The sequence below is a fragment of the Ammodytes marinus genome (assembly GCF_949987685.1).
Source record: "Ammodytes marinus genome assembly, chromosome: 21".
Lineage (NCBI taxonomy): Eukaryota > Metazoa > Chordata > Actinopteri > Uranoscopiformes > Ammodytidae > Ammodytes > Ammodytes marinus.
Genome location: NC_137225.1, coordinates 1,080,710 through 1,097,275, shown reverse-complemented (window position 1 = coordinate 1,097,275; position 16,566 = coordinate 1,080,710). Strand labels below are relative to the sequence as shown.

Below are 16,566 nucleotides of genomic sequence, written 5' to 3'. Positions count from 1 at the left end.
TTTCACACAGGGGCTGTCACGGACAGACTCACAGATCTAAACGTTAGCATAAAGCTAACGGTTAAGCTAGCGGACGCTAACGCCAACTACTTAACCCAGTGGCATTCTCTCGTTTCAGTCGGCGTTGGTTATTATAGGAGGGATAAATTAAAGCACATTACACACATTGAACTCATAAACGGACAGATTTAAATAGGAATACTTACATTTCCAGAGGAGAGATGGTGTTTCTCAGTCATCCAGGCACAATCTCCTCCACACTCCAGTATAACGGCAGATCAAACTAGTTTGCCAACCTTTGCTGGGCATAGCCTAACATAAAATGAAGTAAATCCATTCAGCCCCGGTCTGCTTCGAGGCTGGGGTGTGATGGTAGCTTGAGGATGAGCTAACACTGCAGCTTGCTTCTGCTCTGTTGTTGCATTAGCAGGTGCAGTTCCAGGTGTGTGTGGTTACCAACGGGGTGTCTTGATTTGCCAATCAACTGCCGAGTTTCTGGCGAGCTTTCCCGTGGGAGTATTTATGTTAATGAAAACCGACCAATTTCATCATCAGTCGGTGTTTTTTGGAACAGACCTTCAAATCCCCCCTTTTTCGAAATAAGCATCCCAGAAGAAACTGACATATTTGTCTTTTTGAAGCTTGTGTGTGCTGGTAGGGACCCCAATAACCTAAAAAGTGTGCCCAAACACCGGCAATGTTTGGTTTTTCATAATATGTCCCCTTTAAGTCATGTTACTAAAAGCCTTGAGAGGAGTTATGACTGAGTGTGGGTTTCCTTTTTTATATGTTGCCTGTCTACCAAAAAAATACTTCAAATATATACATTATATAATAATAATACTAATACTAATAGTGTTATTTTTGTTCTATAAACATTTGACCCTTTATTATGATATTGGAGTCGAAACTCGGATATTGAACCAGAATCGCACACATAGACTGGGTTGAAGTAATAGTGAAGAGTGGAGAGGAAAACTGCTACATCAATGGTTCAGCATTTCTAAGTTCAGCTTGACTTTACCAGAACATAAGGGAAGCAGATTGAATGATTGAGAGCTAGAAACAAATAAATAATAATAATGACTACACTAAAATGGCATACTTCAAGTAGTAGTATAGTAATTATTATTTATGACAGCTTTCACATCACATTCAATGTTTCTTACAGAAATTACAACCAAAACTCGTTTTAGTTATTCATGTATTTAAAGGAGAAGTCAGGGCTGTACGCTTATTTTTTTAGGTGGTAGCACTGGTGCTAGCAAGCAAAAAAAATCACTAGCACAAAAATAAATTCAGTAGCACACAAAGTATGATCGAAAACTTGCATAACCTTAAACCATGCATTTAGCTCTAATTACCTTTTAGCCTGTCATCTTGGTCTCATTTGAAATTCTCAATTAATGTCATATCCTAGTGTGTGCAGTAATAATTGTAGAAAAATGAATAGGGGTGCACTGATTGTAATTTAGACAAAATAATCTAACCTGCCTGCCAATTGCAATTTTTTGCTGATTCAGAATTATTTCTCCCCATAAAATTAATATCTATATATTTTTTGTATATACATATCATTATTATATTCATAATAATAAACATTTTTGGTAAATGTCCTTCTGTTAATTAAAACCTATAACTTTAAAACATATAGCCTATTAAATAAATAAGTATACATATTGGTACAATTTAGGATAAGTTAAATAGGTTGTTGTGAATGTGTTGGGAGTAGTTCTTCAGTGGCTTATCAGTTATTTCAAACTTTGTTTACATAGACTACTGTTGTTGACTGCTCTCCGCAGCTGAAGCAGTTGATTTTCAAGCTAGCGCACTGCAGGGCTGTGAAGTGCGAACTTCCTGTTCTTACCGGCTTCAAAAAAGTCAACTCACGTTTGGCTAGTAACATGCTTTTAATGTGAAGGCGCACAGGAAATGTTCTGTTTGCACACGCGCTAACTTAACTGCATGCTGTCTCCTTCCGGTTATTACCGTTGGTAAAGTGTATTAGACGCTAGAATCGCCGCACAAGCACAGGTCCCGAGCACACATCTTTCACCAGCCAAAGTGGAGGGTGGACTCAATAACTTACTTGCCTAAGACTACATTTACCCGAATTTGGAGAGTGTTAATGTAGAGCCCTCTAAGCAGTGTTGAGCAGCACTCCTCTGTGTCTCAAACAGACAGCATCTGCTCATTAGCACTCGTGCGAGTGTACTTGTATTCATCATCGCACGTGATCAATTTCAGTAGCAAATGCGATCAAAACAGTCGCACTGTACAGCCCTGGAAGTGATTTTTTTTGTTAATATAAGTGTTAAATCTCTCTATATGCATACTGCAATCACTTAAACAGTATGCACAGTTAATAACACAGGTCTCCCAGTCATTCCGCTTTGCGGTAATTGCCAGTTAAAATGTTGAGTATCCCGCTAGTTTTACCAAATCAGGAGACAGAGCGCAATAAAGAGGCGGGTCTCTGTGCCTGTGACAGAGGTGGAAAGAGTACAAAAATATTCTACTCAAGTAAAAGTATGATTACTTGGATGAAATTGTACTTAAGTAAAAGTAAAAGTACTGGTCTAAAAATCTACTGAAGTAAAAGTGAAAAAGTAGCTGATTTAAAATGTACTTAAAGTACAAGTTACTTTTTAACAGCGGGAGGGGGCAGGGGTCTCTTCTGTGTAGGGCATTATATATATAGACAAGGGGATATAAATCTTAAACTAGTTTTGTTTAATGAATGCAACACTTTTACAAATTAAAGTGCACAAATTAAACAAATCATGTCACCACACATGTATGGATGTGTACTGTGTCATTATACTTTAGATAAGCAAATATGGAGCAAATAGTCTGTTAATGTGGGAATTTAACCGGTCTACAGACCTAAACAGACTGCAGCTGCAGTTCTAATAATGTAATTGTGTGTAATTGATCTAAACCATGGACATTGCAAGGTTAGGCTGCTCGATTTTGACAAGTTATAATCATGATTATTTTGATTGACATCGTGTAATCACAATTATTATAGACAATTATTAATTGATTTAAGAACTGCAACGTGCACTTATTTAACATTTGAAACCATGACTTTGGACTTTAAAACATATCCTAATTGAACTGAAAACAAGGAAAATGCAAATAAGTAAAAAATATTTTTAATAATTAAATAAAATAAGTGTCAAAATCAAAATAAACCGTTGCAAATGTTGTTGATAGGGCACGTCTTTTGCTAGCAGGAATGTGAGGGCATATTTTATTGATATCTCATGGAGCTGGCTGGATAAGCACGTTGCATTGTAGTTCTTAATTGATGACTGTTGTGGTGGCAAGAGTCAAGGAGCTTTAAACTGCCTGTGTTTTTTATTCCTTTATTGCTTGGTCATAGACCACTTGGATTTGACTTAAAGTGAGTAAACTAATTGGTCGTGATGTTTTGAGGTGCAGACGCGGTCGCATTTGCCTTTTTTTCTCTCTCTCTCATGGTCGCGCATGTCATCTGACTCGCGTGTCCGCGCGTAACATATCTTGCCCATTATTTTAGTCTATTAGTTTTACCTTTCTTCTCGACCAAAGGCTGACTTTCTGCCGTCTTCTGGAAGTTTTTCAAAGCTCCCGGCAACACGCACCGTCTCCATCCTACTCTGCACTGTTAAACTGAAAGCTAAACTATCAGGTGAGGGAGGGGCCGATCGCACGGCTGGATGAAAGGTTCGCTGCATTTAAAAGCCTTCACGTCTTGTTTGTTGTTATCATATAGTCACAATGGCCCTCATTTATCAAACTTGCGTGGAAACTGGTGCAGATTCTGGCGCAAATACCTCCCTACGCCAGGTATCGCATGGGATTTATCAAACAGTCGTATCTCGCCAATCTCGGCGTACGCCAGGCCATTATTGATAAATGCGGCGGCTGAAAACAATCGTATCACGCCCCTATATTTTCTCAGTTTAGAGGCCTCGCCCAGAGGTTTTACGACATGGATATGCGCAGTACGGCACAGAAGAGGAACTTATCTGATGTAGAAATTGACAAAATAACAGCGAAAAAAAAAAAAAAAAGAGTTTCATTTCGGAGCATTACAAGTGGCATCAAAGAACGACAGAAGGCAGCATTTAGGAAGGAAATAACTGCTGCAGTCAACAGCGTTGATGTTGACAACAAACGATCTCCAGCGCTCAAATGCTATAAAACAGCATATACAATTATGTCGCCATTTCTTTACATAGATGAAGAAAAAGTGGTCTGACTCAAAAATCGCCACTAAAAAAAGCGTGTTGCTGTTCTGAAATGCAACCAACGTGCGGGCATAATATAACCTAAGTGGTAGAGGAGAAAAAGACGCACCAACTGTCCGATAATGGTCCCCATAAAAGAAATACACGTCTGCAGAGATTTGAATGATTAAAATGTATTGGCCCTTTTAGATAGCACTACTCAAAAGGGGTTTAAAAACTAAAAATAACACATTTTGCATGTTACTGTATGACAGCATGCTCTTGGCACGAGTGGTCAGCCCGGCCGTCAGCTGCACAAGCCGACCAGGCAACGATCAGCTGTGAGAGCGCCCACTGTCCTGCTGAGCTGCTCCACTAGCAGATCGGAAAAACGTGCCGGTTAACGGTGGAAATAAATCGCTCGCTTAAGCGATCAATGACACATTAAAAGAGGAACTAACATCTAAAAAGTGCGTCAAATAAATAAAATGTTGTGCCGTATATTTTTTATCATAAAGAGCAGTGTAGGTCTACTACATATTTAATACTGTGGCTAACATTTTGAATGAATGCAGCCCCCGTGCCTCAGTGTCCCCCCAGCTGCTCCAAGTCGAAGATAACTGCCCTTACGCAGTCCCATGCAGGGCTCCTAAGTGGCCGGTGTGCGCACTATTGAATCAGCTCTCCTACTCAGTTTCACACCATAAGCTGCACAATTTTAAGTGATTAATATCTTTATTTCGGTCTGAGCAAACACTGCATTTGTATTACCTTCTAATAATTGTCCAACAAAGTCATCGGCTACCCGGCACAGCCTGCACTGCGAGTCCATGCTGTTTACAAACTTGCGTACACGAGCTGAGAGCTGGCGTGGGATTTGAGCGTATCCTACGCTCACGTCCATATTGATAAATGCCGAGATTTGCGTGGAAATGTACGTACATCCATTTTTCTGGTCTACGCACGGTTGATAAATGAGGGCCAATGTGTTCTCTCCTTCCTGTCGATCATTCACTGTGTTAGTTTCCGGTATTGTGCCGTAAAAATAAAAGCCCCCCGCGATATTTATTTTCTTTTCTCTCCTTTAGCCTAACTATTTTTTGACTCAGTAACGCAGGTGATATAAAATGTAGCGAAGTACAATACTTCAAAATAAACATACTCAAAGTAAAAGTATAGGTTTAAAAAAATCACTTAAAAAATTACAAGTACACAAAAAAACTACTCAATTACAGGAACGCGAGTAAATGTAATTCGCTACTTTACACCCCTGGCCTGTGAACGATGACTCGCTGCTCTCCATCGCGGAGACGGAAGACGGATGCACATCCATCTGGTGGTGATGTAGGGAAAAGGGAGGGGACTGCTAACTGCAGTCACTGACAGGAAGTTAGCTAAAAGGACCATATCATTTACGTCCCCTTAAATGCTGGTTCATAAACCCAGTTTAAACACAGGTTAGTGTGAGTCTGTTGACTGGCCTGTGGTGACCTCTAGTGGTGCGAAACACCAATACATCAATTTACTCTAATCAAGTAAATTGAAGAGGTATACTGAAGAGGTCCACTCAATACGGACATACTTCTTGTTCTACAGAGAATATAAAAACTGTGACAAAAGCACAAGAGCGGCCGTTTTTACAACAAAGGCAAACTGTGATTTAAAAAAGGCAGTCACTAGTGAGTGAGTGTAGTGAGTGTAGTGGACCTACACTCACTGAGTGAGTGTAGTTCCACTCCCACAATGAGTCTCCATCTCTTAATGCAGCTGGCTCCAATGTAAAGCAGCACCACCTTGTGGTTGTGTGTAGGGGATGTTGTGTCAGAGCCAACAAGTTCAGGATGAAGTGAGTGAGAAATCAATGGGGACTTCCACAAGCAGAACATCCAACCAGGATTCAGGACTTACCAAACACAATTCAACACAGAAACATATCTGCCAGTACAGTCTGAATGAACACAGGGCTTTACGCCATATGATGTCACTGGATGCAGCTCCTTTCAATGCAGAGGAATGGAATGTGCAATTGAAAACTACAAAAGCTAGTAAATGAATGTACCTTTGACTCTGTATTATTTTGGATATATGTATTGTTCCAAAAAGGTCAAGAGTCACCTTCCATTCTAAATTGAAATAAATTAGGTACATTAACTACATTGTTAGGGCCAGTTGTAAGAAGACAGTTTAGTTATTTTACACTGAACTGATCATTCATTATGCAGGAACATGGAAGAGCATGGAGCTATATAAATTGAATATTCATAAATCACTTGTTATTATATATACATCTTAGAATTCATATATTTTCTTGAATCATATAGCAGCAACAGACAGCCCAACTTTTGTTAAAGATATTTTTTTGGCATTTTTATGCTTTATTGATAGTGTAGAGACAGAGTTGAAATGGGGCAGAGAGGGGAGTGACATGCAGAGAACGACAACGGGCTGGAATCGAACCCGGGTCCGCTGCTGGCCGAGGCCCATGGGGGGGACGCCCTACCAACTGAGCTAAGTGCGCCCCCAGACAGCCCAACTTTTGATCAACTTTTTTCTTCATAATTACTTTGGGAGAATCGCCGATTCCAACTTTAAATATGTGCTCATAAGGTTCTGCCAGAACACTGATCAAAAAGCAAAACCATCTTGACACTATATGTGCATTCCATAACAATGAGAGCATATGGACATGGCGGAGCAGTACACCAAAACTCAACACTGATTTGAATATAGCCAATGTGTTCTCCAAAAGAAAACAGAACAACAAACGAACCCACTCTATGGTCCTCTCACATTCAGTCTGCACGAATAGGGTTTGGCTAGATTGTGTTAAATATCCCTCCTGCTAACTCCTTTTAGAGAAAAGAAGGCTTAGAGGAAAAAAGGAGATCCTCTGCTCTTGCTCAGCATCAGCATTTATTAAAGAAAAACAAGCTTTGTGGGATCTCCTTTATTCTTCCCAAAGTATTTTATAAACATGCCTGCATCCAAGTGTGTGTGATGTGCCAATACTACTGTTACTAAATAGACAGACACAGCCACTGTGAGCAGCTCCAATGGAGAGCAGCAGCAGATGAGGGACAAAGGTGCTTAAATATGGGTGAACACAACCGGATCCTAGACGGATAGTAAACGGAAGTATTGAAATTGAATGAGTCATTGCTTAATCATTACCTGTTATTCATCATTTAACACAGCAGAATTAATTGTCTTGCCTGGTTTTCATCATGTTTTCCAAAGAGGTTAGCAGTAGGGGGGCAAGGCAAGCAAAAAAACACTGCTAGGTCCTTTGCAGTGATACACAATAATCACAATAACTGTTACAATCTAAAGTTTGGGAATGTGTGTCTTTCATAATTCTGTAATGCTTTTGGAAGGGAAACTGTTGTAATAGTGATATGACTTATTTAGATAAAAAAAAGCACCAAAAAAAGGACAGAAAATTACTTTTTCTACTAAATCTATCTTTAAGGCCCATCTAGGGACAGGCCTTGCAGATGTGCTTTGGCAAAAAAAAAAGTGGCATCGGTTCATTCTATATACTGTACCTGGCCCTGTGCAATCAAATAAATGTAATTCCTAAACTGTGTGTGCATGTGTGTAAGGTGTGATGTGACAGAGTGGAGGGGACAGCAGCTTACCTGATAGCTTGTTGTGGCTCAGAACCAGCTGAGTGATGTTAGACAGAGTAACTGAAATGACATAGAACATCAAGTCAGCACAGCACCACTGCAAAAACTCGAAAGAGGACTGATTATTAGTACATTAAATAGGACTGCAATTCATTGTACTACATCGCAGTTAAGAGATTATTTTGCATCTACAGGTACTGTACACCGCGATGATATGAATAGCAGGATTCCATTTGTATGTAATGGCATCTTGGAAACCAATACAATAGAACAGAGTATACAAATTCAATCTTGGCATATATCTTGAGGCTTGTCAATCGGGACTTAAGCTAAAAACAAAGAACCTATTCCAATTGTGGCAACCACAGTTATCTAAATAGAAAAGCAGAGGATCATTGCTGTACATGTGGGCCGGCCAAATGGACCAATATACCAGGGCTAAGGAATTAAAGGGGGATTCATAAATACATCACTTTTGTAGTTCCTTTAAGGCAAAATTAGTTTTTACAGCCATAACAGTATTACAAAAGTACAACAACAAAGCAGCAACAACTAATGGGAACCCAACATACCAGTATGACATTTATCAACATAATTAACAATTCCATGATGTAATGATTTTTCAATTTGTTGCTTATTATTCTAGGCGGTTTAACCCTTGGTGTTAAGGCAAGGCAAGGCAAGTTTATTTATATAGCACAATTCAGACACAAGGCCATTCAAAGTGCTTCACAGGGGCATGAAATACATTGTTAAGGGCCAAAGCTGAAACTGTTCCTTTATGGGACGATTCTGACCGTCCATAAAGCAGCTGGCTCTACAGAGCAGCAAAGACATAACATTTATAGAGAATGGGGATAACAAACCCCCTAAAAAGATTCCATATTCACCATGTACATTTCAAACAGCCCATGTTAACAGGAGGTAACCTATCGTGGGGAGCTGTTTTCATTGTTGTGAGCAACACTAGCGCCAAGACACCTTCAAATTAAAATTTGTAGAGAATGAAATGGAACACACACCTCGTGTTTTTTTATTGGCAAAAATGCTCAATAGTTTCATAGTGAATGTATCTGCTAAATGTTTACAGCCAAAATACGTATGGACTTGTAGCCTGCACCTATACTGTCTGAAAAGAGCTGGTTAGATATGGCAGACCCATCACAGCTCGGACAGCAGGGAAAACCTATTCCAACTTCACCAGGATCATTGCACCTCAAAAGCACCACATGCCATCTGTGATAATAACATAAGTACACATGTAGCCTACTACAGCACTTTTTCTATGCTTTAAAGTGTCTAAGCAGACACAAGGCTATACAACAGGGGTGTCCAAACCGCCCGCTTTGTATTGGCTCGCGGCCGATTTTAAAAATATAATGTAATATGGCCCTTAGAATTTTTTTATTTTGCATTTCTTAGTTAACCCACTAGTGCAGGGCTGTCAAAACTAATTGATAGGCCCGTGGCACATTTTAAAAATATAACTTCTTGTGTGACCTCATGGGGTTGTGAACTATGACCCTGATGTGGAATCAGCCTGGAATAACAGGGCATTTCCTTTTAAATTGATTTCAAAATCATAACTAATTTGTCTCATATTTTCAATATCTAGTGGTCTTTTATTTTGAAACTACACATCAGAATGTCGTGAAACCTCTTGTGTGACCTCATGGCGTCGTGAACTATGGCCCTGGAGTGGAATGAGTCTGGAATAACAGTGCGTTTTCTTTTAAATTGATTCCAAAATCATATCTAATTTGTTTCATATTCTCAATATCTAGTGGTCTTTTATTTTGAAACTACACATCAGAATGTCCTGGAACTTCTTGTGTGTCCTCATGGGGTCGTGATCTATGACCCTGATGTAGAATCAGCCTGGAATAACAGGGCATTTCCTTTTAAATTGAATCCAAAATCATATCTAATTTCTCTCATATTTTCAATATCTAGTGGGCTTTTATTTTGAAACTACACATCAGAGTGTCCTGAAACTTCTTGTGTGACCTCATGGGATTGTGAACTATGACCCTGGAGTGGAATGAGTCTGGAATAACAGGGCATTCCCTTTTAAATTGAATCCAAAATCATATCTAATTTGTCTCATATTTTCAATTTCTAGTGGGCTTTTATTTTGAAACTACACATCATCAGAAGGTCTTGAAACTTACTGGGTCACACTATATGGGGATGTGTACTATAACCCTGATTTGGAATCAGTCTGTGATAACAAGGCGTTTCCTTTTAAATCTCCAATAAAAAAAACTATTGACATAAGCTTACATTTGTCAATTAGTTGGTCTTTTATTTTGAAAGTACATATCACAACGTCCGTACATTTCCTTTGATAGTATTTGCTTTTATTTACTGTCTTCTGGTATGTACCAGACAAAGGCATTTATTTTGAAACTGTGCTTTTATTTTGAAACTAGTTCTGTGGCGCTATAACCGTAATGGCTAGTACAAACAGGTACAGCAAAAACTTGGGTCGGCTGGCTTGACTGTTGTTTTCGATGGGACGGCTGGCTTGACCGCAGTCAGCGGCTGCATCTGGACCATATTGAAATTAAATGAAGTACGATGGTCTGGTAGCACCAGGCTAGTGACAACGTGCATTGAATTGAAAACCTGCGTCAAATGCATCTTTAAACAGGCGTATTTGAAAAACAAAGTTGAAACAAAACAAAGCCATGACCTGCCATTAAGAAGCCTAACGGATTGACTTCAGTTGTTTTCTACACCGCCGATAAGTCGTCATATTTTCGTACGCATCTTCTGACAGGTATTGGTAGATTCTAGAAAGCAGTTATAATAGCAGACTGTATCGGGGAAGTTGACGTCATGTTCTTACATAGTCCTGGGATATCCAGCATGTTTGAAATTCCCCTGTCGCACATCTCCACCTCCGGGACATTTTTGTCCCGACTTTCCTCCACTATCTTCTTCAGAGACTTGGACATTTTCCCTGCAAACACGGTTCCAACAAAGTACAGCGTTAAGTCATGACACGTTTTCCTTCATACATTGTAACATTCAATAGGAAGCGATTGCCCCATAGGGCAGATGCTTACCGTTTAAAAAGAGGAACGAAAAAGACAAATATTTTCGTCTTTGATTCCTGACTCAGACAAACCCACACCCTACCGGAAGTTTATGTGAGAGCCAGCCACCATTCCTTAATAGGATACTTCCGCTTTGTATGGGCTACTTGTCTCCAACCACAAAGTGTTTCAGATTAAGAGCGGCCTATAAACTCCCCCAGCACGTAGAGAGTTGAACAGGACTGTAGCTGCATTCCAATAGTAGTTGCACTTCCCCTCGTTCATTTACCCTCAGCCCTTGGTATAACGTAACAGCATACGTTGCACGGAGGGAACTTGGAGAGCGGAGGGAGACTGGGCGGGGGAGGAGCGGAGGATTTAAATGGAACCCACTTGCCCTTGTAGTCGCAATGGACCGTCAGTTACATAGCATAGGTAAATCTGAATGCAAATAATACAGAATTATAACATTCTGCTAAGGTAGCCTATGTTGCAGAAAGCCATTTCCATAGCATAACAAACATTGAATTTCGACACGGTAACTCAGATTATCAAGATATTGTTACTTACACATGTAAATTGTTTGCTCCGACATATTTTCTTATTTATGTTAGTTTCAACCAAAAACATTTGTTTTAAATAGTCCTCTAATTGGCAGCCATCTGTGTTATAGCAGCAATGTGTAAACTGCAATACATTCACTGGATTGTTCGTATGGAAATAGGATAGCCTAATTGAGGCGTTTTGGAATATATTTATATATAGGCCTATATAGTATTTATTTTGATTAAGGTTTAGATAAGTTTACAAAAAAAACAATGTTTTATTCTGATTATTTTCTGCACTTTTCTCTGTTCGCCCTCCAGTCCAGTTGGTGGCGGTAATGCGCCTACAAGCTGGTTTACCTCGCGCCAATAAACCCTAAAGAAGAAGAAGACCGACCGTGACAACAACAGCAACAACGTGTGTGCCATGGAGAAACTGCGGGTGCTCGAGCTTTACAGTGGAATAGGAGGGATGCATTATGCTTTAAAGGGTGAGTTGGTCGATATCTTTTTTTTTTCAATAGAAGATTGGAAACCTTGCCAATTACACTGCTTTTTTCGCCACGTTGTGTAGGGTTATTGTTCATATAATGCAAAAGTTAAACCGGTGTGTGAGATCGTCTGGTGATCAGGGTAACTGGTGGCATTTGCAGATGTTTCGTAGGCGTGTCTATTTAGGACCCCTAGTCTAAAAACCCGGGGCCTATTGCATAAAAGTGGAATAAAGATATCCAGGATGATTGATAAAGCCAGCCTGGACAAAGTCTAGCCTGGGCACTTTGGATCAGTCAGTTGCATAAACGCCAATCTAGGATCAAAAGGGCCCGCTTTGTCAAGCCAGGTGTAAATCATTCTGTTAAAAAGGTCACATATTATGCTAAATGCCCTTTTTAAATGTGTTCGAACATATCCATGGGTCCACGGTGTGCCTAGAGACTGCCAAAATATTTAAAAAAATAACAAGCTCTCCTGTTCTCACTCTCCCCCTTTCTGAAACCCCCACCCCTCCCCCCAATATACTCCAGTCAGAATTTTCCCCTTTTCTGACCTCACAAACTGGAAAGCCAGAAGCTTCCACTGTGCAGCCTACACCCCTATTTCTTATTGGTCCACGGCCCTGACAGACAGAGGGCGAGGCGTATCTGGCTTCGCTTCCGGACAGGGGGCGGGGGCAGCTCAAAGATTGTATATTTACGAGGGGAGCTGCAGCTCTTTTTAAAAAATAGGCCATTGTGAGATTAGCTGAACATCAGCATAGTACAATAAATTATCTGAAAGTTTTTTTCAGCAAACAATTAAAGAAAAACGTATTAGGTACCACTAAGACCATATAATATGGTGTATAATAGTACCGAAAAGTGTATAATATGGGAGCTTTAAGTGCCAGCCCACAGCTTTCAGAAGTAGACCCAGAGATCGAACACAGATTTACTGATGTAAAAATGGAAAAGATGGCCCATTTTCCCACAATGCCTTGCTAGTTTAAACCGTAAGTCAGGGGGCAGTTCATTTCATACAGCATATGTATTCTTTCTCTGCTGACTTATCTTTATGTCCCTGCATTGTTTTATGATAAAATAGTTGACAGTGAGCAGTCTGCAGGTGCATATAAAGGCCAGGACACACCAGTCCGACATGTTCCGACTACGCAAAAAATGGAGTCGGCCGTTTCAGGAAGCTCCAGTCTTCCCGTCGCGGCCAAAGAACACACCGAGACGACTGTTTATTTTCCGTACGCTCGCGGGACGTAATGTCTCCACAACAGCAGGCGGCGCTAATCTGTATTGTGGCCCGAAAAAATATGAAAGCCGGAAATGATTGGACATCTCTCTAGAGCATACACATACATAGAAATATGTATTTATATTTATGGACCATAAGAGCACAATTTTTAGCAGAGAGTGTCGAGCATGGTGTCGAGCAGTCAACAAGGGTTGATGCATGTCAGTACTCTCAAAACGAAACGAACAAACACATTAAAACGATGGCTAGCTGTTGTTAGCTGTTTGTGCTACCCGCCTCACTTCCGGGCTTCACTGATTCGCTAGCCCTCCACCAATCAAATTGCTCCAAATGAAAGACGGTCGGCCGCCGATTGAACATGTTCAATCGGCGGCCGACAGGCTCAAAACAAGCCCGACGACCTCTACGTCGGCCGACGTCACGGCACACACCAAACAGATTTGTCTTTTTTTTTGACGACGGCGATTATCGGGCTGGTGTGTCCTGGCCTTAAAACATTTAATATCATGGAAAGTCCATTCAAAAAGTGAAACTTTCATAGATTCAGGCCTTTTTTTTGGATGATTGATTGATCATGGAATAAAAAATCCAGTATCTCAAAATATTAGAATATTACATACAACCAATAAGAAAAAGGATTTATAATACAGAAATGTCGACCTCCTGAAAAGTATGCTTATTCTAGATTAATTTCACTTCATGTGTAATGAATTTCTAGAATATATTTAAGTTTCACTTTTTGAATTCAATTACAGAACAAATTAATTTTTCATTGATATTGAATTTTGTTTTAGATGAATTTATTTGACCCACATATGCAACGTCATCTGCCATCGATGATCAATTGTATAAATATAGCCTGCAATATGAACAGAGTATCACATAAATTATTATAATCATTGCATCTTAATCTAATTATAATTAAGTTAATTATAAATGGTTCAGGTTAAATAAAATACAAAAGAATAACTATTTAACTAAATGCAGGGTTCAACATAACTTTTTTTTCCTACTGGCCCGCCGGGCCAGTGGATCCGAGTTTTACTGGCCCCTTGTATATTTTCACTGGCCCTGCACACACTTTTTTCTTCTTCATAATTTAGTCAATAATTATAATAGCTACCTGTATTAGAAAAATAAAGAAAAATAACCAGATCTAAAGGGAATATCTATACTGTAACAGTATAGATATTCCCTTTAGATTTGGTTATTTTTCTTTTAGTTAATTATATGAAATGTTGAGATTGCTCATACACATAATATAAAACCAGGCAAACATATTGAATTAGAAGCCTACAACTGAAAGTATGTTGAAAGAGTCGGCCAGTATTTTAAAGTCCAGTAGTTTGATGGTTGTTTTTATTCTTGAATTTGGGCAGTTTAATGAATAGTTCACCTGCAGAAGTCATGTTCAAACATAAAAAATAAATAAGAGATGAAGGTCTGATCATTCTTTGTGGTGTGGTAGGCTGTTTTTATTACTTTCTCTATATGCATTAGGGATGTGAATGTGTCGACCGAATGACCGGTTTTCCACTTGCGCTCAAGTTGACTTTAAAAATAGAATAGATATCCGAAAATCAGTGGGTTATGCCGTTTTTTTAATGGGAGATTTCACCGTGTATGTGAGTTCACGTCTGGTCGTGAGCGCGCTGCAGGAGTGTCACTTCTCCATGAAGTGTCAGCTTCACATAAGAGTCCGGTGTGGGACCATTTTTTCAAACTATTGATAAAAAACAATGCAGTGCAAAATATGCAGCATAAGTTAAACGCTCGTCTAAGACTATGACGTTAAATCACCTTAGAAACACACAATGCCTTTGTCCGAGCATAGCAGCGTTTCACCGTGTGATCTCGCCAGCGAGTGAGCCGCCGCGCAGATGAACTGTGGTTTGTGGCTAAAATAATAACCGGGGATATTCTCCCCGTTAGCGATTTCAATGGGAAAGACTTCCGCGATCTGATTGAATGTCTCTAGCCTGAAAACACAGCGCCAAACTGCGCGACTATAGGAACTGTACAGTGAGCGGAGTCCCTCCGTTCGTTTCTGTCTACAACCGACACAATCACCGGAGACGCATTCACAGCGTTTAAATAACGCCTCTCATTTGTATTACCATTGGGGCTTGTATGCATTACGGCGGCAGACAGGGCCGCCGCTCCCTATACGCAGAGTACGCAGACTGCGTAGGGCACCAAGTTCCTGGGGGGGCACCCCAAAAAATTTTTTTTTATAATGTTATAATTTTTTTTTTTTTTTTTTTTTTTTAATTAAAAAGGAAAAAGAGATGGTCCGGGGGCCCCCCAAAATATATATATATTTTTTAAAGTTCATGATAATCATTACATTACAAAAAATATATAAATTAGTTATGAACAGGCCCATCGTTGTTTTTTCTTAATTGTGTAACCTATCCAGGGGTGGATTACTGCACAGGCACACCGGGCACAGGCCCAGGGGCCCAAGGGCTCAGGGGGGCCCTTAGCCAGAGATACTGATAGTAACTTTTCATGTTGCATAGTCAAAGAGCTCAGTCACTGATGTCAATAACAGGGTCCAAAAAGGAATAGCCTAAATATAAATACTCATTAAAATGTAACAAGATAGAAATCATCATGGGCCCCTCAACTAGTAGGGGAGAAATACAAAAGCAAGTTAAAAACAACAGCATTAGTAGCTCTGTCTAAGGGGGTTGAAGGCCCCCTCACACATACACAAATAAGCTTTATATGTGTGAATTCTAAATTGTTCATATCCACCCTTTATCTGTTGAAATGGGCCCCTCCATCATAGAACATGGGTCTGCAGACCAATCTACTGTTTTTACAGTTGCAGAGTAAAGAGTGCTACCTGTTTAAGAAAAATCTGAAAAATAATGTTCCTTCTGCATCTCAGGATTTGTTATCTCTCTAGTCTCTAAAATTTCCTCAAAAAGTGCACCAGATTGATGCATTTTACTTTAAAAAGGTAAAAAAAAATCCTGGGGGGCATACCCCCGGACCCTCTCCCCCCCCCCAACAAGGTACAGGGTCCCTCCATCAACACCCCAAAATCCTGTGGGAAACACTGACTTCCTTAATATGTTTTTGCCATTAATTGTATGTATCCGTGTAGAAAATTCAGTGTACCTGACTGGATAGGGACAAGTGGGGGGCCCTTTAAGAGTGTAAGCCCAGGGGCCCATTATCTCATAATCAGTCTATGATCCTATCACTCAATTCCTTTGCAAAGGCAGTTTTTTCACAAGTTAAGCTGTTCTTTCTGTTAGTAAATGCTGGCAAATGTGCCAAAAAGCAGTCGCAGAGATCTTGCAAGGGCAAAAAATTTCCGCTCGCGCCCTGCGGACGCGAGCTTCTGGGTGTTTTTTTTGGGGGGTGGGGGGGTGAAGGG

The 16,566-nt window shown here is 40.0% G+C and overlaps 2 protein-coding genes across 2 annotated transcripts in view; one reads left to right on the top strand and one right to left on the bottom strand.

The window, feature by feature from the left end:
• The window catches only part of rsu1 (Ras suppressor protein 1), a 52,234-nt gene extending 41,130 nt beyond the window's left edge, over positions 1 to 11,104 (bottom strand). The window contains exons 1-3 of the mRNA XM_080050427.1: positions 10,918 to 11,104; positions 10,698 to 10,811; positions 7,856 to 7,906 (exon numbers count right to left, since the gene is read on the bottom strand). Of these exons, the coding sequence (XP_079906553.1) occupies positions 7,856 to 7,906; positions 10,698 to 10,806 (160 nt within the window). The 5' untranslated portion in view covers positions 10,807 to 10,811; positions 10,918 to 11,104. The remainder of the gene's footprint in view (positions 1 to 7,855; positions 7,907 to 10,697; positions 10,812 to 10,917) is intronic.
• Positions 11,105 to 11,791: 687 nt separating this feature from the next.
• The window catches only part of trdmt1 (tRNA aspartic acid methyltransferase 1), a 37,990-nt gene continuing 33,215 nt past the window's right edge, over positions 11,792 to 16,566 (top strand). The window contains exon 1 of the mRNA XM_080050426.1: positions 11,792 to 11,923. Coding sequence (XP_079906552.1) covers positions 11,860 to 11,923 — 64 coding nt within the window. The 5' untranslated portion in view covers positions 11,792 to 11,859. The remainder of the gene's footprint in view (positions 11,924 to 16,566) is intronic.